At 41.9% G+C, this 20,751-nt stretch overlaps 1 protein-coding gene across 1 annotated transcript; it reads right to left on the bottom strand.

Annotated features, from left to right (window-relative positions):
* Positions 1–597: 597 nt before the first annotated feature.
* Positions 598–13,257, bottom strand: PSMD6 (proteasome 26S subunit, non-ATPase 6). Its single transcript, XM_055344465.1, has 8 exons — positions 13,039–13,257; positions 12,597–12,802; positions 9,679–9,824; positions 9,208–9,427; positions 8,984–9,092; positions 3,941–4,109; positions 930–1,007; positions 598–792 (listed from the first exon to the last, which is right to left on the bottom strand). Exons 1-8 carry the CDS (start codon positions 13,181–13,183, stop codon positions 696–698), a joined length of 1,170 nt encoding a protein of 389 aa, XP_055200440.1. The 5' UTR covers positions 13,184–13,257; the 3' UTR covers positions 598–695.
* Between the last annotated feature and the right edge of the window lie 7,494 nt (positions 13,258–20,751).

Genomic DNA, 20,751 nt, shown 5'->3' with positions numbered 1-20,751 from the left:
CCATGACACCAGTATCAGGCATCTCCTGCAGCCAGTGACACTTAAAAAGGTAAGTCAAATCAGGCCTTTCCTCTGCTTAAAACCTGCAGTGACTTTCTCTCCTTCTCCCAGATATCCTTCTAAATGTCACCTTTGCAGAGGCCTTCTGTAACAACCCATCACACCCTACTTCACTGTCTCCTTTATCTGGTTTTAGATTTCTTTTTTCCTAGCACTTATTCCCATTTGACTCACTGAGCTTACACTTAAGAGAAAAACAAGGAACAACTTTGTTTCTCTTACTGTGGTGGTTTGTTGGGGAAAAAAGATCCCACTGCTACTATTGACATAGGTTTGTTTTTTTTCGGTAGATTCTGGAATCCAGGGTTATGTGAGCCTCCATTGTATTGTACTAAGTGGGAGACACTGTGTTTAGTTATGGACTACTATACTTCTAAAATTCAAGAGACTTGTCCCTGTTTTACTGTTCGGATTTGAACCCAGGCACTACAGTCTCTGAGTAAGCCAGAGATGTTCAAATGACATAAAAGTGACATAATTTTAATATTTCCGGACCCCATCTTTAAAAGGTATATATATATATTAATAAGAAAAAAGTAAATTGAAATGCAGTATTTATTCAGCTGAACTGGGTAAAGTAAGCTATAAAAATTCCAAATGGTTATCTCTAAATGAAATCCCTTGTTTACATGGTTTTACATATTAATTACTCTGGAAAGTTTTTGAACTCTGTTTAGTAGAAGATCTCCTTTCTTGATAGTTTCTTGGTACTGCCAGTTCTTGCTATCAGGTCTATAAATAAATACAAGAAAAAATGAATTATTTACCAGTCACATTATTCCATAACAAGAACTGACCTACTTTTAAAAGACAACACTTAAGAATGCCCCTTATTCTAAGACACAAATGACACACAAACTTAGCAGTACCTGTTGGTCTCCACTATTTCATTAACTTTATCTATTTTGCAGTGTAGTCTCCCTGCAGCAATAAATCTGGAGAGCTCCCTATAATTAAGAGGAGGGGAAAAGGGCATTAGTGTGAGCCTTATACAAAATTCTTAAAAAACATAGTGCACTAAATACATGCTTCCACTCTCTCAAGGTAACCATTTAGCTGGCTTCCAGCCTGCACTCTTGACTATGCAGCAGCTGAGAAGATCTTTGCTGGCACACTGCAGGATCTGTGGGATCATCCCAAGAGATTAAAATCACTTACTGGAAAAAGCAGCAAATTCATACTGAGTGTAGGTGTCAAAGAATGAAATCATTCATAAGCACATCTTTAGAGCTTCAGAGAAAAACTTGGAGGCAGAAAAATAAGATATCTTGGGTGTGTGTGGGGGGGGTCACCTCATGATAGGAGTTCAAAATCCTTCAGAACATGGAAGGAAAAAAAGCTTCCAAATTACTTTAAGACTGAAGAATAAGGGGATGCTTGGGTGGCTCAGCGGTTTAGCACCTGCCTTCAGCCCAGGGTGTGATCCTAGAAACTCTGGATCGGGTTCCACATCGGGCTCCCTGCATGGAGCCTGCTGTCTCTTTCTCTCTCTCATGAATACATAAAATATTTTTAAAAACTGTATGAAGACTTTACGATGCTACCAAAGAGATTAAATGGAAAGATGATGCCTTTAACATAAAAATCACTACTCTCCCAGATAGTAAAACATCTGGATCCTAGCACATAAACACCAATAAAAAGAGACTAAATCCTAAACAAATTTCTAACAAAATCCAGGGGAAAGGGCTCACTTAGTTTTGAAGCAACCTAATTATAACAAATCCTAGAAACTATGCAAGAAAAGCTTGCAAAAAAAAAAAAAAAAAAGAAACCAACAAACCAGACAAATGGCTCATTAAAACACAAAGTAGGGATCCCTGGGTGGCACAGCGGTTTAGCGCCTGCCGTTGGCCCAGGGCGCGATCCTGGAGACCCGGGATCGAATCCCACGTCGGGCTCCCGGTGCATGGAGCCTGCTTCTCCCTCTGCCTGTGTCTCTGCCTCTCTCTCTCTCTGTGTGTGACTATCATAAAAAAAAAAAAAAAAAGTACATACACAAAAAAGATCAATTTCACTAAAATTCCGAGCTGTAAGGAAATCCCATTGTACAGTGTTGAAGGTCAGAGACAAATATCCATGGATGAGAAAGTGTGTTACTTAGATTTGTGCTTTAGAAATATCAAGTATCCTAATTGCCCCTGGTAGTCCGTGGTGAATGACCCACTACGCCTTCTGTACTAGCTGTGTCAATGAAAAAAAAAATTCTATGAAAAGGAACTAATTCTTATTACTTACAGAATGAAAAAGCATTAAATGTTTTTAGTAAGGGTATGTATAATTTTGGAATATCTGGTTATGAGTTTCAAAAATCTTGAAAGACAAAAAAGTTATGCTTTTGGAAGATTTTAAGCTAGAAGTCATCCTAAACTAGCAAACACTTAAAACATAGTTATATTCTCCATCAAAATATATCTGGATCCAATTTTCAACTGTTTTTGAGTTATATACTGAGTGGCTTTCTAAACTTGTGTTCATTTTCCTGTCACTTAAATAGTTCCATTTCCACAGGGAGCTGCTAACTCATTTGCAACTATTATTCTGGGGCTGAGGTTCAGACAGAATCAGACAAGATTTAACCATCAGTAGCCTTCCTAATCCCACCCAAACCTAAAATGGGGAAACCTCTGAAAGGGCTCTGACTTACAAACAAGCTTCTAGAGACAAACTCTGATGCAAGAATGCCCTCTGCTGAGATTAGTAGGACGACACCCATCCCACTCTAAGAGCCTGACTGTGGGTATACGGATGCTGACAGCACAACTCCTGCTGCCCATGCCTAGCCTCACCAGACTTGAGGCTTTTGACGAGACTCTACACAAGTTGCTTAACTCCTTAGCCTGGCATTTAAAACACTGCTTGTCTCAGTTCCTGTATATACCGCAACACACTCTATCCAATACAACTAGACTACTGGTTTGAAAAACATAGTCCTATATTTATCTGTGCCACTTCTTCCATTGGGAAAGCACTTTTTTTTTTAGCCTCTTACAGAAGCCTTAGAAATGCAACAACATCCGGTCTAAAGGCCCACAAGGCAGCATCTGTGGATCTATTTCTCTGGCACTTCAGTCCAATTCAATGACTCCAAGGTATGCTCATTCTGAATATGTACTTCTCCCACACTGCACTGCCACCACCCTAGAAGCCACCATGGTATCTCTTCCATCAGCTACTGTACTGAACAGCCCAACTAATCCCCCTGTCCCCTTGCAGTCTGTAAAGATACAGCATGAAATCATATCACTCATGCTTAAAATCCTTCAGTGGCTTTCCAAAGGACCTAGATTAAAACCCAAGCTCCGTACCATGGCCTACCAGGCTCTGCACAAATATACAACTGCCTGACTTTCCCACAACTGTCCTTCTCCAGCCGCTACCAATACACTGCAGCCATGTATCTTTCTATTTCATTTTATAATCTCCAGAGATTCATTTCTATCCAAAATTACCTTATATATTTGTTTAGTTGCTAATTATCCCCATATAAAGACTATCAAATATTAAAGACCATGACGACAGGAACCTAAAACAATGCCAACCATACAGTAATGGGTTAGTATTTAATGAATCACTGATTAAAGGCTAAAAGTCCCATCTTTAACAAATAACGTGACCAGAACCGCAGCAGCAACCAAAACCAATGAAAGCCTTACCAGAGAAAATATGACCTTAGGACTCTTTACCATGGCAGCGGTGCAGTCCAGAAAAAAGGGACAGAACACTATTGTGTTAACTCACTTGATGCCCTTTTGTAAAATCACTTAACCATTCTACAACTCGGTTTCCCCATCTGTCAATAAAAGGGGGCACATCATGAAGGCAGAGATGACAAATGATTGTTCTAATGATATATTAACGTAATATTATTTAAACTTACTGATCGATGAATTCCACGCCAACACCAAAGGCTTCCGCCATATAGCCAAGAGTCAGTGACCTATACGATTCCAGCAGCTGGCTATATGCATGGATTCTCATTTCTCTTACATAGTATCGATAATGAGGAGCAAAAAGCCAGTCCTTTTTCATTTCCTGTTCCACAATAGCTGCAATGAAGATGACAAATTATAAGGGATAAGGTGGAGAACATATTTATAATGTAAGAATTAACAGCCTTGATTATAGACAGCTCTTAGAAATCACTAAGAAAAAGCCTGAATGGTAAAACTCAGAGGATACTGATGAGCAATACACAGAAATACAAATTACTTTACTAAATAACTACTATGTATCATTGCTCTTAATAGGATATGGCAGTAAGCCAAAAGACAAGATCACTGCTGCCACAGAAACTAAATTTCAAAGAGCAGAGATAAATGAATAAACAAGATACTCTTAGTAACAAATTTCTGCATAGGAAATAAAAGAGTAACATGAGGACCAGGAGGAAGCCTTCCCCTGGATTGGAGTGGATAGGGAAGATCTCTGAGGAGCCAAACAGCAGGAGGTACAGAGCAATGCAAATACTGTAAAGTCTCAAGTCAGTAAGAGCCAGGCTCAGCCCCAGAAAAGATGACAGATACAGTATAATGCAGCAAGGGGATAGCTACAGGGATGTGGAAGGTGAGCAAGATAAAAAATATACTTGTGTTTCTGGCTTTAACAAGAAGCAAATCCCTGGAGAAGAATTTTTGTTATGTTTTCTGGTTTTGCAGACTTTTTACTTAGGGCAGGGCAAGGGAGATTTCAGTGATAAAGTGGATTCACCTATCAGACATCCAATGAAGATACCAAGGAAACATTTAGGCATTAGTCTGGCACTCCCTGGAAAGTTTGGGGCTGGAGACATGAATTTAGTAATCACTGCCATCCAGTTGTATTTGAAGACAAAATGAAGATGGTGACAAGGGCAATGACCAAGTCTGAGGCAGTCACAACAAAGGATGTGTTATGTCTGGGGAAAATAAGGGTGTGTTACTGTTCAAGAGAATGAAGTTGTGGCAAGATGCAGAGGTTGGTCAACATCAAAAAACGTAAGTAAGGAAACACATGGTTTAGCAACATGGAAACTGATGGCCTTAAAAATGAGATGATGCTCCTCACAAATGATAAAAGAAATACATAAATATCAAGTCATTATGCTGTACAGCTTAAACTTCTACAATTTTATCTGTCAAATCTCAATAAACTGGGGGAAAAAAAATAAGAAAACCTATGGAAGAGAATGGGAAGAAAAATGTTTCTTGGTCATGGTCAGGATGTCACATTCATAAGCCGAACATAAAACTCTTCTATCACTTATGTGCCATTAAAAAAAGACTCAATAAAAACTATCCTTGGAAACAAGCAAGAAATGAGTAAAATATTATTTTTCTCCTCTCAGATTGGTAGGGGAAAGGCTCTCTTCAAATGATGTAAATTGAAGGGCGCCTGCCTCAGTCAGAGGAGCAGGTGATTATTGATCCTAAGGTCATGAGTTTGAGTCCCACACTGAGTGTAGAGATTACTTAAAAATAAAATCTTTAAAAAGAACTGATGTAAATTGAGAGAAACTGGAACTATACATAAAAATAAATCACGGAATGTATTATACAATATGGAATATAGTCAGTAAGGTATGATCTTTGTATGGTGACAGCTGGTAACTAGGTTATAAGGTAATCATTTTATAATATATATAAACATCAAATTGCTGTGTTGTACACCCGAAGCTGACACTTCAATTAAAAAATTGTGCAAATGTAAATTAGCACAATATTTCTGGAGGGCAACGGTGATCAAGATATAATGTATTTGCACTTTGTAAAATTCACCTTCTTGGTTTTCCTAAGGAAGTAAGTGGAAGTAGAAAAGATGAATTATAAGGCAATGTTCAAAACAAAGTTGCTCACAAAGGAGAAAAATAACATTTTTTTAGCAGTAAAGTCTAAATTCTGGCACATCCAACACACTGAAATAGTAGAAGGTCTTTTAAAAGGATAACTAGAAGCTCCAAGGAACTCCACCTGTTTGATCTGCCACTACATAGACCGTGTCTGATACATGACAGCTACTTAAAAATACTTACTGACTCAATGACTATTTTTATAGTCATGAAACAATATTTGCATTATATTATGAAGAGAGAAAAGCTACCTGGAAAACAGCATGTAAAATACACCCACATATGTTTAATGGTGTTACGTGCTTGTATCTCCGGATACAAATGTCCCTGAAGGACACGCCTGAAACTTGATAGTGGGAGTCACCTCTAGAGAAAAGAACCCTGGCAATCACTAGTTACCAAAGAGCCTTTGTCGTCTTTATAGGACACTGGGTAAAATTTTTCCATGTGTACATATAACCTTGGGTTTTTTGGTATATTGTTTTCCATTTCTTAAAGCACGTTTAAATGAACAAAAGGTTTGGATAAATACATAACAAAATTTCAAAATGGTTATCATCTCTGGAAGAATTCTGTGAGCAAACGTGTTATAGATCTGGGAGCAGGACTTTTTCAATTTATTTTTAATTTTCAAAGCAATCGGGTTTTACCTAGGAAAGGATGCAGTTCCCTTTTTCAAATGAAATATATTAAAGTACACATACTACAACTATTTGGGGAAGGAAAAGGGCTTACAAAAGTAAACCAAAAAAAAAAAAAAGGAAGTAAACCCTACAGGTCTCCCTACACTAGAGGGAATAAATGATATGAATAATGATGACTGTCATAAAGAAAACCTAACTATCCTGTCTTCTGCATTTAAAATTTCTGAGAAACATAAATTTGGTAGAAAGAAAAATTTCATCCATCATGTTCAAATAAAAGATTGCTATCAGAAATGGGAAGAGTAGGAAGAGGTTAATACCTTAACAATTCAAAGGTTTCCCAAAGCCATGAATTTCATATACAAGGATACCATTTTTTCCCCTCAGTTTTAAATTATGTAATTAATACAACAGATTTGCACAAGCACTCAATAATATACAGGCAATGAGCTAGTGTCAAGTTCGTTATGAAGTTTAAAAAAACAAAAAACATTCTGCTCCCAATACCAGTTAGGAGAAGGGACAAACTGTTAAGACAGAATCACAAAATAATGCACTATTTTAAAAATGGGGCATCTGACCAAAAAGCACACAAAGGAAGTTCAACATCATAGAGATGAGTCAGAGAAATGTCAATCAAAACCACCAGATACCACTTCACACCCACCAAGATGCCTATAATCAAAGACACAACAAGCACGGGATGTGAAGAGACAAACTCACACACACTGCTGGTGGGGTGTAACTGCTTTGGAAAACAGGTTAGCAGTTCCTCAAAAAGTTAATCGAGGCATTACCATATGACCCAGCAGCTCCACTACTAAATATATACACACCCAAGAGAACTGAAACCATAGGTCTACACAAAAAGTACCCAAGTGTTCTATACAGCGAGAAAGGGGAGACAACCCAGATATCCATCAATGGATAAAGGGATTTTTAAAATGTTGGTGTATTGAGCAGCCCAGGTAGCTCAGCAGTTTAACACCGCCTTCGGCCCAGGGCCTGATCCTGGAGACCCGAGATCGAGTCCCGTGTCCGGCTCCCTGCATGGAGCCTGCTTCTTCCTCTGCCTGTGTCTCTCTCTCTCACTGTGTCTCTCATGAATAAATGAATCTTAAAAAAAAAAAAAATGTGGTATATCCATACAATGGAGCATCATCTGTAAAAACTACATGGAGCACTAATACATGCCACAACAGAGGACCCATGGAAGTGTTAGGGAAAAGAAACCAGGCACAAAATGCCACAAAGATATGATGCCATTCATATCGGTTGTCAGAGTAAGAAGATGCAAATCCATGGAGATAGACCAGTGGTAGCTGGGGGAGGAATGGGAACTGACTGCTCAATGGGTACAGATTTCCTTTTTGCAGTGAATATGTTCAGGAATTAGTGATGATGACTGCACAACCTCAAGATATAAGGCCACCAAATTTTACACTTGAAACCAGTGAACTTTATGTAATTTATATCTCAATAAAAAGGGGAGGCATAAAATAAAAGCTCCCCAGGAATGCAGGGAAGGGATTCATTCTGACTGAAGGAAGAAGGTAAGAGCCCCACATCTGAGCAGAGTAATGACCAGGCGAGCAGCAAGCATAAAAAAGGATGAACAATTCTGCAATATGATCTCATGTGCAAATGCACCTGTGTATAAATATGAGATGAGGCCAAGCAGGTGACTCATCATGCCTAAAGGGCCTTCTTCCCACATACAGAGGGATAGTATGAATTCTCATGAAGCAGCCTTTTATGCATGGAGTAAGCACTCCTTAAACACAGGCAAAAACCTGCTTAAAAACAGAATATGCACGAGGGTGCTTGGCTGGCTCAGTTGGTTAAGAGTCTCTTTGTTTCTGCTCAAGTCATTATCTCAGGGTCCTGAGATCGAGTCCCATATCTGCCTCCACATTCATTATGGAGGCTGCTTGAGATTCTCTATCTCCCTCTCCTTCTGCCCCTCCCCCTGCTCACTAAAATAAAAAAATCTTAGAAAAAATATTTTTTTAAATAAACCTTTAACAGTGTAAACATCAATCTTACCTCTCGGGCCATATAAAAACAAGTCACAGTCTGCTAACCCCCTCTTCTTCTTTTTTTAAGATTTTATTTATTCATGAGAAACCCAGAGAGAGAGAGAGAGGCAGAGACCTAGGCAGAGGGAGAAGCACGCTCCAGCAGGGAGCCTGATGTGGGATTCGATCCTGGACTCCAGAATCATACTGTCAGCCGAAGGCAGGCACTAAACCGCTGAGCCACCCCAGGGATCCCCGCTAAGCCCCTCTTCTAAAAAAAAAGGGGGGGGGCAAAACATTTAGCCACACTAACCAAAGACCTGCAGCAAAGACTTGCACAGTATATTTGTCACAGATGTGAAGAGTCATCTTTGTTATCTGCATACAGGATCAGAATTAAGACAGATCACTGAAATGAGCAGCTCTATCCTTACCTAAAGACTGGAAGAAAACAGAGTAACGACACTCATAGAGTGAAAATAGGTATTGCCGGACCGCTGGAAGGCTGTGCAGCACCTCAAGGATCTCGGCTCCTTTAATCACCTACAAATAAAAAAAAAACAAACAAAAAAACCCCAAATGTACACTTTCATGTTTATTTAGGTTAGAAAAACATAGAGTAATTTCTAAATAGAAGTATTAAAGATTTAGTCATTACCTTTTCCCTGAGATCTGGTCTTTCTAAAGCAATCATGCTGACATAGACCGTGTAAGTCACAAAGGTCTTATAATCCATAAGTTCATAGGATGTGAATGTTGAAACTGTGTCAAGGAAGAGTTCAGCTGCCTGTTTGAAATCACGAATAGCCACACAATAAAGACCTTGATAAACTTTTAGGCGGTTTCTCCTGTCCCAATCTCCTCCTTCCTCTATTAAGCTATAAATAAAAAATAGTAAGGTCACAATCTAGAAACTGACAAGGCCACTTTTTAAAAGTTTTGTGTTATTTTCAAACAGAAAACAACTTGAGCTACAAGAAAATATTTAAAGAAAATATTTTACTAAATAAGCACATCAATTATCTGACCTAATTTACTAGTTGTAAATAAAACAAGCCAATTTCTTATATTGGTTTTTTTTTTTTTAGTGTAATTTATAGGGAATATATCGCCATCATTAAAAATATACCTTTTGGCCTTTTCTGTGTTTCGTGTGATGAGATCATTGTCCATATAAAATAATCCAATCCTAAGAAGATAGAACACAATATCCAGACGGTGACCCAGAGCCACAGTTTTGTCATATGTCTTGCGAAAGGCTGTCAGAGCACCATCCTGTCAAGAGAACCAAGGCAACGGGTGAGAAAAGGTTAAAAGTTTCAAACACTATCAGCTGTCTGGAATTCTCTTAGGAAGAGATACAGGGAAAACGTAGGAGTTGGGATAAAATAAGATACCCATGAACTGATAACTGTGGAAGCAGGGAACCACTGCATGGGGATTCATTATACTTTTCTCTCCACTTGTATAAAATATAAAAAATACATCAGACATACCTAAGCATATACTTAACATTCTAAAAAATAATATACGAAAAACATTCACAATCTATTCATAATAGTTTCAACATTCTTTCTTCCACATATTCAGCATTTTTTTCTCTTAGTCACTGACTATGAGAATACAAAGGTGGATTTAAACACACTGGTATGTCAAAGTATGTAGAATAAAATGTTCCTATTGCTTTAAAAAACACAAACATGAATAAAATCATTTGACTATGTAATACTTAGTATGCGTCTGGGTTTGTTTTATAGAAGTTACACCTCATAAGTAATATGGGCTCGCAAGACAGTAATGGGCACAGCTGGCACACAGATCTTCATTTCTAAATACACCTCCCCCCACACACTAAAACCAAAGATCCTTGGAGAAATGGAGGATTCCAGGTTTGGAGAGTAAAAATAACAGGTGAGCCTATAATAGCCAGCTGTATGAGAAAATAAGGAAGACCAAGGAGATGTCCAACAAAGAAGCCTTCTTGAAGGAGCTCCCACTAACACGCCTGTAACAAGATGAGCACCATGAAAGGGTAATGACTGTGATCAGTGGTAACACAGTGAATGATAAAAATCCATTAGGTAACAGTAAATAATATATCTCAGATGAGAGTAAACAGGAATAAAAAAAGAAAGCTCTTCTTTTTAGAAAAATGCAACTTAATAAACATGGAAAATGACATGGGCACATCACCAATTTATAACTCCTAAGGCTGACTCAAGCGCGTCCTTGTTGAAATTCCTCAAATCCAAGAAAACCACACAAACTAGTAGCTGTTTTCTTTTTAAGATTTATTCATTCATTTGCAAGAATATATATAGGAGAGAGAGAGAATCCTCAAGCTGAGTCCCCACTGAGTGCAAAGTGAGTCGTGGGGTTGTGGGGCTCAATCTCACCAACCTGAGATCATAACCTTGTCCCACCAATTGAATTTCCCAGAATATACCCTAGAGAACATTAGCATTTATCTCCCAGGAGACACATTCAATCAAATTTCTGCAGAAGTGTCTTGTACAAGCAAATACAGCTGAAAACAAACCTACGTGTCCATCAACAGCTGAAGAGGTTAAGCAAACTGGCACAGCCCTACAACGGACTACTAGCTAGCAGTTAACCAGAATCAGCAAGATTTATGTACATTAACGTGGAAAGATCCTGATACAATGCTGCATGAAAAAGTAAATGGGACCACATAAGTACAGTATGGTCTCACTTTAAAAAAAACAAAACTTTTTTGGTGCTTGTTTGTTTTGAAAGTAATATCCACAAAGGGCTCACAGCCATGACTCCAAGACCAAGGGGTCACAAGCTCCTCTGACCAAGCCAGCTGGGTGCCCCTAAAAACAATTTTTAAAAACACAATACTACCTAATTTATGTGCTTGTAAATGTACAATAAAACTAAAAGGTTACCTTGAGGTGCTAGAAAATAAAAATCAAGTAGAACTTCAGCATTATCTGTAATGTTTAGTTTCTTATAATGAGACTATTACTTGTAGAAATAATTCTTCAAATTCAGCAGAAGCAATGCTTCCCACCAAGGTGAGAAAAGTGTGCACCACTGAGAATGATCCCACCTTTGTAACAGCAGGAAACCAACAAAAATCTCTGCAAGTGCCCTTAAGTTCTTACTGGCGTGGACACAGCACAGAACACACGCACCTGGCCAGAAGGGGGGAGGGGAGGGAGTAGCAAGAAACCCGACTTTTTCGTCACTCATTTTTGTGCTGCTGCATTAGGCCAGGTGAGCACATTATCTCTGCAATTATTTTTTAAAAAGAAGGTAATTTTTAAATTTTTTTTTAAAATAAATTTTTTCTTAAAGATGTTATTTATTGGGGACGCCTGGTGGCTCAGCAGTTGAGCCCAGGGCCTGATCCTGGAGACCCGTGATCGAGTCCCACATCTGGCTCTCTGCATGGAGCCTGCTTTTCCCTCTGCCTATGTGTCTGCCTCTCTCTCTGAGTAAACAAACAAAATCTTAAAAAAAAAAAAAAAAAAAAAAGTCATTTATTTGGCAGCCTGGGTGACTCAGTGGTTAAGAGTCTGCCTTCCACCCGGGGTGTGATCCTGGAGACCCACATAGAGTCCCGCATCTGGCTCCCTGCATGGAGCCTGCTTCTCCTTCTGCCTGTGTCTCTGCCCCTCTCTCTCTCTCTCTCTCTCTCTGTGTGTGTGTGTCTCTGAGTCATGAATAAATAAATAAAATCTTAAAAAAAAAAAAAAGTTATTTATTTGGGCAGCGCGGGTGGCTCAGCGGTTTAGCACCGCCTTCAGCCCAGGGCGTGATCCTGGAGACCCGGGATCGAGTCCTGCGTTGGGCTCCCTGCATGGAGCCTGCCTCCCTCCCCCCTCCCTCTCTCTCTCTCTCTCTCTAATGAATAAACAAAATCTTTAAAAAAAAAAAAAAAAAGCTATTTATTTAGTAGAGACCGAGCGCCTGATCGGGAGGAGGGAGAAGCAGGCGCCCCTGGAAGCCGGTGTTCCGCGCGAGGCGTCGCTGGCGGGCGCAGTCCCACGGAGACGCGCGCCACGGCCACTCACTCACCTTGTCGCCGACGCGGCACAGGTACTCGGCCTTGGCCATCATGGCGTCCCGGATCTCGCTCTCCCCCAGGTTCTTCTCCGCGTCTTCCAGCTCCTCGTCCAAACGTTTCAACTCTTCCTCGTTGGCCTTCCTCATTTTACTGAGCAGGTCCGTGTCCAGCTGCCAGTCGAGGGATTTGCACAGGGCTTCGTAGTAGGGAGCCATGTCTGAGAGCCAGAGAGAGGGCGGCCCCGACTTACCCACGGGCGGCGCCGGCGCCCCCCCGCCCTCCGGCCTCCGGCCTCCGCGCACACGGCTCCCCGCTCCCGTCCGGGCAGCCCGGGCACCGCCTGCCGGGGAGGCCCGCACGGCCAGAGCCGCCCCCCCGCCCGGCCGCCCCCCCCCCCCGCCCCGGGGCCAGCCCAGGCCTAGGCCGCTGACTCGGCGCTCCCGCGGGCCTCACTGTTGTCGCGCACGGCCGCCATCAGCTCGTCGCGCACGGCCGCGTCCCCGCGGTGCTCGGGCAGGCTGAGCAGGAAGCGCAGCTGCGCGATGCGCAGGTCGGGGTTCTTGGGCAGACCCTCCTCCTCCAGGTTCTCCAGCGGCATCGCGGCGGCGGCGCGGACTGCGGCTCGGCGTACTGCTGCTCGGCGCGGGGCCGCGGCGTCTGCGGCAGCGGAAGCGGAAGCGGAAGCGGGAGGAGTCGCGACGGCGCCCGGCCGCCTCCGGCCCGGCTTCCGGCCGGCCCCGGGTGGGCCTCCGCCGGCAGCGCCCCCTGCTGGACGTGCTTGGACCGCCCGCCCCGGCCCGCGCGCCGGTGCCCCCGTGTGGCTTTCCCTCGCTCGGTGCCAGGATCCGGGCTCTGGCCGACTCCCGGACCCGCTCCCTCGCTCCACGCTTAGCTGGTCCATCATTCTGCTCATAAACGTCTAGGGGCGGGCAGGCTTTTGAAATTCTTGAAAACATCATCATCGGGGATCCCCGGGTGGCTCAGCCGTTTGGCGCCTGCCTGCAGCCCAGGGCGTGATCCTGGAGACGCGGGATCGAGTCCTGCATCAGGCTCCCTTGCATGGAGCCTGCTTCTCCCTCCGCCTGTGTCTCTGCCTCTCAATCTCTCTGTGTCTCTCATGAATAAATAAATAAAATATTTTTTAAAAAAACCTGAGATGAACATCACAGGTCATCTGATACTGCAGTTCTTTTCCTACGCATACACTCCCGTGCAGGTTTAATAGACAAATGGTAGGAACGTTTTGTGAGTTTTAAATATTTCATATCACAAGGTTTTCCAAAAGAGTTGAGCCAGTTTGTACAGCCAGTGAAACATTTGGGACTGCCACATTCTTGCCAGCAGTGAGCATTATGCCACACTTTTTTTTTTCTTTTTTTCTTTTTTTCTTTTTTTTTTTTTTTTTTTAAGATTTTATTTCTTTGAGAGAGAGTGCAAGGCAGGGGGTGGGGGGAGGAGGGAGAAGGAGAAGCAGGCTCCATGCTGAGCAGGGAACCCCATACGGGGCTCTATCCCAGGACCCGCCAATCATGACCTGAGCCAAGGGCAGATGCTTAACTGACTGAGCCACCCAGGTGCCCCCCTATACCATACATATTTTGTGATTCACTTGTTTTGGTAAAATTAAGCTTTCTGAAGACACCTCAAATGATAATATAAAGAACACAGAAAAACATTACAAGCACACCATCATGTTAAACTTTTGATGAAGAACTTCCTAAACACCTTTTATTCATGGATTCAACAGATTTATTACATGGTTGCAAAGTACCAGGTGCGGTTCCAGATGCTAAGGCACGGCAGTGAGGAACACAAGGCCTGTCCTTATGGAACTTATGTTCTTTTTTTTTTTTTAAATTTTTATTTATTTATGATAGTCACACAGAGAGAGAGAGAGAGGCAGAGACACAGGCAGAGGGAGAAGCAGGCTCCATGCACCGGGAGCCCGACGTGGGATTCGATCCCGGGTCTCCAGGATCATGCCCTGGGCCAAAGGCAGGCGCCAAATCGCTGCGCCACCCAGGGATCCCTGGAACTTATGTTCTAGAGACACTCAGCTTCACTAAAACGTATCTAGCCATATTAATAGGATCATCCTTTACTTGTACTTTATAAACTGTTTCATTCCATCCACCACATATTGTAGAGACCTTTCCATGCCAATAAATACGGATTGACATCATCACCTCTAATGACCTCATAGGGCTCCACTGTGTTTATGTACCAAATTTTGTCTCATCAATCTTTAACTGCTATCAATCTGGGTAACTATTATGTCTTCAGTCTCACAAATACCATAGGGTTAATCATCTATGTACATATATTTTCACATTTATACAAACATGTCTTTTTTAAGATTGATTGATTGATTGATTGATTGATTGAAGAGAGAGAGAGAGAGAGAATGAGCAGGGGGAGGGGCAGAGGGAAAGGGAGAGAGAATCCTTAAGCAGACTCCCTGATGAGCATGGAGTCTGATGTAGGGCTCGATCCCAGGACCCTGAGATGATGACCTGAGCCAAAACCAAGAGTCAGATGTTTAACCAACTGAGCCACCCAGGTGCTCCTGTACAATCATTTCTTAACCCAAATCCCTAGAGGTATAATTTCTGAATAAGAATGTCTTGGGGATCCCTGGGTGGCTCAGCAGTTTAGCTCCTGCCTTCGGCTCAGGGAGTGATCCTTGGAGTCCCTGGATCGAGTCCCACATCGGGCTTACTGCACGGAGCTTGCTTCTCCCTCGGTCTGTGTCTCTGTTTCTCTCTCTTTCTGTGTCTCTCATGAATAAATAAATAAAATATTTTTTAAAAAAAGTCTTAAGCACTTTGTATTTGACATATTACATAAGGATTATATAAATTATTTTTCCAAAAAACGATATAACAATTTATATTCTGGCCAATATAAAAAAGAGGAAATGTCTTTCTCTTTGCCAATACACTTTTATCAACCATTTCAAGCTTTGACAATTATAACAATGTTGTTTATCCTTTACATTCATTATCATAAGGTTGAATTCTTCTCACATTTCTACTATGTATATTTCCTCTTAAGAAATGCCTGTGGGACTCTTGGGTGGCTCAGTGGTTGAGTGTCTGCCTTCAGCTCAGGTCATGATCCTGGGGTCCTGGAATCTAATCCTGCATCAGGTCCCCTCATAGGCAGCCTGTTTCTCCCTCTGCTTGTGTCCTTGCCTCTCTGTTTCTGTGTCTCTCATGAATAAATAAATAAAATCTTTAAGAAAAAAGAAATGACTGTTTTGCTTTGTCAATTCCTCTACGGAATTTTCTTACTAATTTGTAAGCACCCTTCAAGTATTTTTTTTTTATTTTTATTTATGATAGTCAGAGAGAGAGAGAGGCAGAGACACAGGCAGAGGGAGAAGCAGGCTCCATGCACCGGGAGCCCGATGTGGAATTCGATCCCGGGTCTCCAGGATCGCGCCCTGGGCCAAAGGCAGGCGCCAAACCGCTGCGCCACCCAGGGATCCCACCCTTCAAGTATTTTAAGGATACTAACTGCTTGTCAAGTGTTGCAAATTTCCTCCTGGTTATTTTTTTTTTACATTTTATGAAATTTTTTCAACATAAATATTCAATGTTTATATAGTTAAATTTATCCTCCTTTTCCTTTATGGTCTCTGTTCTTACTGTCAAGTCTTAGTAAGATCTTTCCAACATCATGGTTTGAAAATTATTAACCCGTGTTTCCTCTAATATATTTCTTTCTTTCTCTTTCTTTTGTCTTTTCTTTCTTCAAATGCTTTAATCTTTGATCCATCTGGAATATATGTCTAAAGAATATGGTATGTCATATTTAAAATGTTTTTACAATTTACTAGTCAAAAAATATACATATATATACACAGCATAACCATATTTTTTTAAACCCAGAACCCATTACTTGACATAAGATTTGACAGCAAAGAATATTTGCAATTAGCTTTATCTTAATGAAACAAGCCTGTTCTCAAATGCCTATCCTCCTGCTAATGGAACTCATAGGAGTGGTGGCTCGGTGTCACATGACCCAGAGCTGATTAAACCAAGTGAAGCCAAAGGAAACCAATTCATTGTCTGCTCGGCAGTTCATGACTAATCTGGCTTGTCTTGACTAGATGAGCTGGTTGGGTGAATTCTGTTTTCTTCAGGAGAATTTGAACTAGGAAACTCCCTGGTGGTGTTCAGAAAGAACCAGTCCAGGAAAGCCAATACCTGAATAATAATTCTAGAAAGAATAGAGAAACCCAAGGGGGCAGACATCCTCAAACCGAAGGACATGGCATTTCTAGCTTGAAAGAATCCACTGCACATCCAGCAATGCAGAATTTTTTTCTGAAATTTTCATTGTGAATTTTTTTCTAAAATTTTCATTGTAAAGGCTTAGAACACTGGGTCCAAGGAGAAAATTCTCAAGGTTTTCAAAGAGAAGAAAATAAGGTCACTTAGGAATAAGAATTGGAGTGAAAGGTATCTTTGGACACGCAACACTGGTAACCAGAAGTCAATGGAACAAGACCTTCAAAAAAGATCAGAGTGAAATGGTTTCCAACCTAGATTTCCATACTCAGCTTTTATTCTGCAACAAATATGGGCATTAAAAGACCTGCAACATCTCAAAACTTACTTCCCATGAAGTAAGGATGAAGTGTCCCCAGAAAATGAGGAATCCCCCCCAAGAGAAGAGGGATCTCTGGGATGGTGTAAACATAGACCTCAGGACAACCTTGCAGGTGACCTGGAGAGCTGCCCATCAGAAGTGCAGCAAGAAGAGGGTTCTCCTTGACAAGTCTCTTGTGTGTGTACACTCTCTGCCTCTCTCTCTCTCTGTCTTTAACACACACACACACACACACACATACACACACACATATACACACACTCAGTCCACAAGGAGATCTTAGTCTAACTCCCAAATCTATCCAGAAGCTGACCACTCTCTCTACCGTCTGTATTATTTACACTCTGGTCCAGCCCACCATTATTTCTTACCAGGATCACTGTGCTCTCCTAAGGGGTCTCCCTGAGTCTCCCCTTGCGATCTTCTTGACAGAACACCCAGTAAGGCATCATCCTTTCAGAATTCAAGTTGCCCATTTTACTTGTGAAATCAAGTCCTTACAATGGCCGATGAGGCCCTACAGGATAGCATTTCCTGAAGTCCCTGCTGTGCCCCTCAACCTCTCCCTCCACTCACCCTGCTGCCTGCCACCGTCCCCCTGGTCCCTGTCTGGCCCCCATCACAACATAGCATCTTCTCCCAGCAGGGCCTTTGCCCTGACCATCCTGGAAAGTGCTGGAAAGTGCTGCCCCAAGATACCCTTGTTCTCTTCAAGGGTACTCAGATGCTACCTCTCAGAGGAGTCACCACCATCTATTTAGAATTTCATTATGTCTCCCTGCCTGCCCTTCCAATCCATTTTATCAAGCTCAATTTTTCCTATAAAACATACTATCTTCTAAAGTTGTATTTTTTCTTACACTTATTGCTATCTCTGTCTCCCCCAATTCCAGGGTAAACTCCAGGAGAGCGATGATTCTGACATGTGCACTGCTACATGTCCAGTGCTGAGAGCAGAGCCTGGCATCTGGCAGGCCCTCACAGATGTTTCCAGAATGAATGAATGAGTGAATAAATGGGGTAGGGCTCCAGAAGAGAGTCGCCAAGAAGAAGAAGAAACAGATCAATACATAGTGAGTTTGAAAATCCTGAGAACACATCTATACTCTTGCCCAAGATAGCAGGGATGAGACAGTCATGGGGGTTTGGAAAACTATGCCAAAGGAACACAAGACAATTATGAATTCCAACTGTACAAGAAGGGTAAAATACTCCATGGGCTCCCTTGGGGGTGACATTTACGTAGTTGTAAAAATGTAAATGTAAAGCCTGGGCAAGAATGGAAGCGAAGCTGTGACATAAAGAGACACGAAGAATAGAGAGGGGGCCGGGACGGATGAGGGCCAGACCAGTGATTCGGACTGGAGGCAGATTGCTGTGCTCTACATCAGCACCGACTCCCATGCTCTTGTCCTAAGTTTTTTTTTTTTCTTCAGCCTGACAAAGGAACTTCCAACTACTTCCATTTTGACCTCAAAATAAATTATTTATTTATTCATGGGAGAGAATAAAGAGAGACACAGGCAGAGGGAGAAGCAGGCTCCCTGTGGGGAGCCTGATGCAGGCCTCGATCCCAGGACCCCGGGATCACGGCCTGAGCGAAAGGCAGATGCTCAATAAACTGAGCCACCCAGACGCCCCTCAGTCAGTACTTTCTAATTGATTATGTTCCTCTTTTCAGCATATCTCTTAACTCTAGCAGAAGACCATCCTGCTAGAAGACCATCCTGCTAGGGCAAAGCATCCTGTGATGGGAACCTAAACTATGCCCCTAAGCAATAGGGACAGCCCTGGCATCAGCCGGACCCCACGTGATCAACCCCAAAACAAGGATCCACCTGCTTTACTGCCCACCTGCAAGTCTCTACCACCCACCAGCCTTCGTCTCACATTCTCCTTATATAAACCAGAAGTATTTTCGGCTCTTTGGGGGTGATCTTTGAGATGCCAGTTCACTGTCTTCCCAGTGTTGGCCTCATTGAAATAAATCACTTTCTAGTTTCACCACCACTCACATCTCTGCCTTTGGATTTTGTCAGTGGTGAGTAGCTGAGCCGTGTTTGTTCAGGACCTTGGGGTCAGGTGCCCTGGCACCCCTGCGCCCAGTTATAAGGCAGGACCGAACCTACTCTTAGAGAGTCTGAGAAAATGTGTGTCTCTGTGGGGCTTTATCTTCCATAGTAGGGAGTTAAAAGTTAATAAGTAAAACTGGAAAAGAAGAAAAAAGTAGCACAAATAAATCATTTAGAAATATGAGGGCCAACCCCCCAAAACACAAGGTGAAAAGCCGTGGTCTGCAGACAGCAGAATTTTATTAGGGCAATGCTGTCATCTAGGCACCGTGGGTTTTCTTTTTTCCCCAAAATAAATCTTTATAAATCATATATGACTTGAATACTTTGGGGAACATATTTAAATATTTGAGAAAAGTAGACTAGGCTCTGCTTTTTTGTCTTAAAGCTCTCTTTTGAATTTATAATTTTGAAGATTTTTAATCTGCAACTTTTTGCCTCCTAAAATTCTTCTTCTTCACAGATACATTATGAGTGTGCTTTTGTAAATGCAGTACTCACTGTTGACACTTCTGGAAACTTGCATCACTGGTGGAGGTTCTCCACTGGAGGAATTACTTTTACCCCCACAGACAGACAGGTAAATTCCAACACCAATGAGCATTCCTGAATGAAAATAATGCACAGATTGCAGCAAATGCAGAAGACATTTTGACTTTTATATGTGGGATGCTTTTAGTGGTCATTTATTACTTCTCTCACCCCAAGTTTTCACATTTTGTGTGTGTGTATGAAGATAAATCTCATGGTTAATTGTGTGAAAATAGTCATTTGTGTAATAAAAAAAAAGATTGGGGATCCCTGGGTGGCTTAGAGGTTTAGCCCCTGCCTTTAGCCCAGGGCATGATCCTGGAGCCCTGGGATTGAGTCCTGTGACAGGCTCCCCGCAGGGAGCCTGCTTCTCCCTCTGCCTGTGTCTCTGCATCTCTCTCTGTGTTTCTCAGGAATAAATAAGTAATTTTTTAAATTGATTCATGAGAGACACACAGAGAGAGAGAGGCAGAGACACAGGCAGAGGGAGAAGCAGGCTCCCTGCGGGGAGCCTGATGCGGAACTCGATCCCAGGACTGTGGTATCACCACCCGAGCCAAAGGCAGATGCTCCACCACTGAGCCACCCAGGCGTCCTATTTCTGTAATTTGATTAGTTCAGGTGAATCCCAGGTTTACACAAAATCCAATATGCATATTACCCAATGTTATAAAATTAAGAGCTAAGACAAGAAATATTTCCATTCAAAGGGGGAGGGGTTGGATTAACTCAAGTCCATCAGCAAACAATTAAAAAGTGGGTGATCATCAGAGATTCAGATTTGTGACAGGAATTGGGTATATGGTGGAAAATTCATTATTAAGTTTAAGGGGAAAACCTGCCTTTATCATCATTTATAGAGAGAAGGCAGTTTAAATTAGCTAGAACTGATACAGTTTGGTCTCCTACTCTTCCTGGTACAGATTCGTAAGTCAAACTGAGA

Source organism: Nyctereutes procyonoides, unplaced genomic scaffold (assembly GCF_905146905.1).
Source record: "Nyctereutes procyonoides isolate TBG_1078 unplaced genomic scaffold, NYPRO_anot_genome, whole genome shotgun sequence".
NCBI lineage: Eukaryota > Metazoa > Chordata > Mammalia > Carnivora > Canidae > Nyctereutes > Nyctereutes procyonoides.
This window is presented reverse-complemented; position numbering and strand designations above follow the sequence as displayed.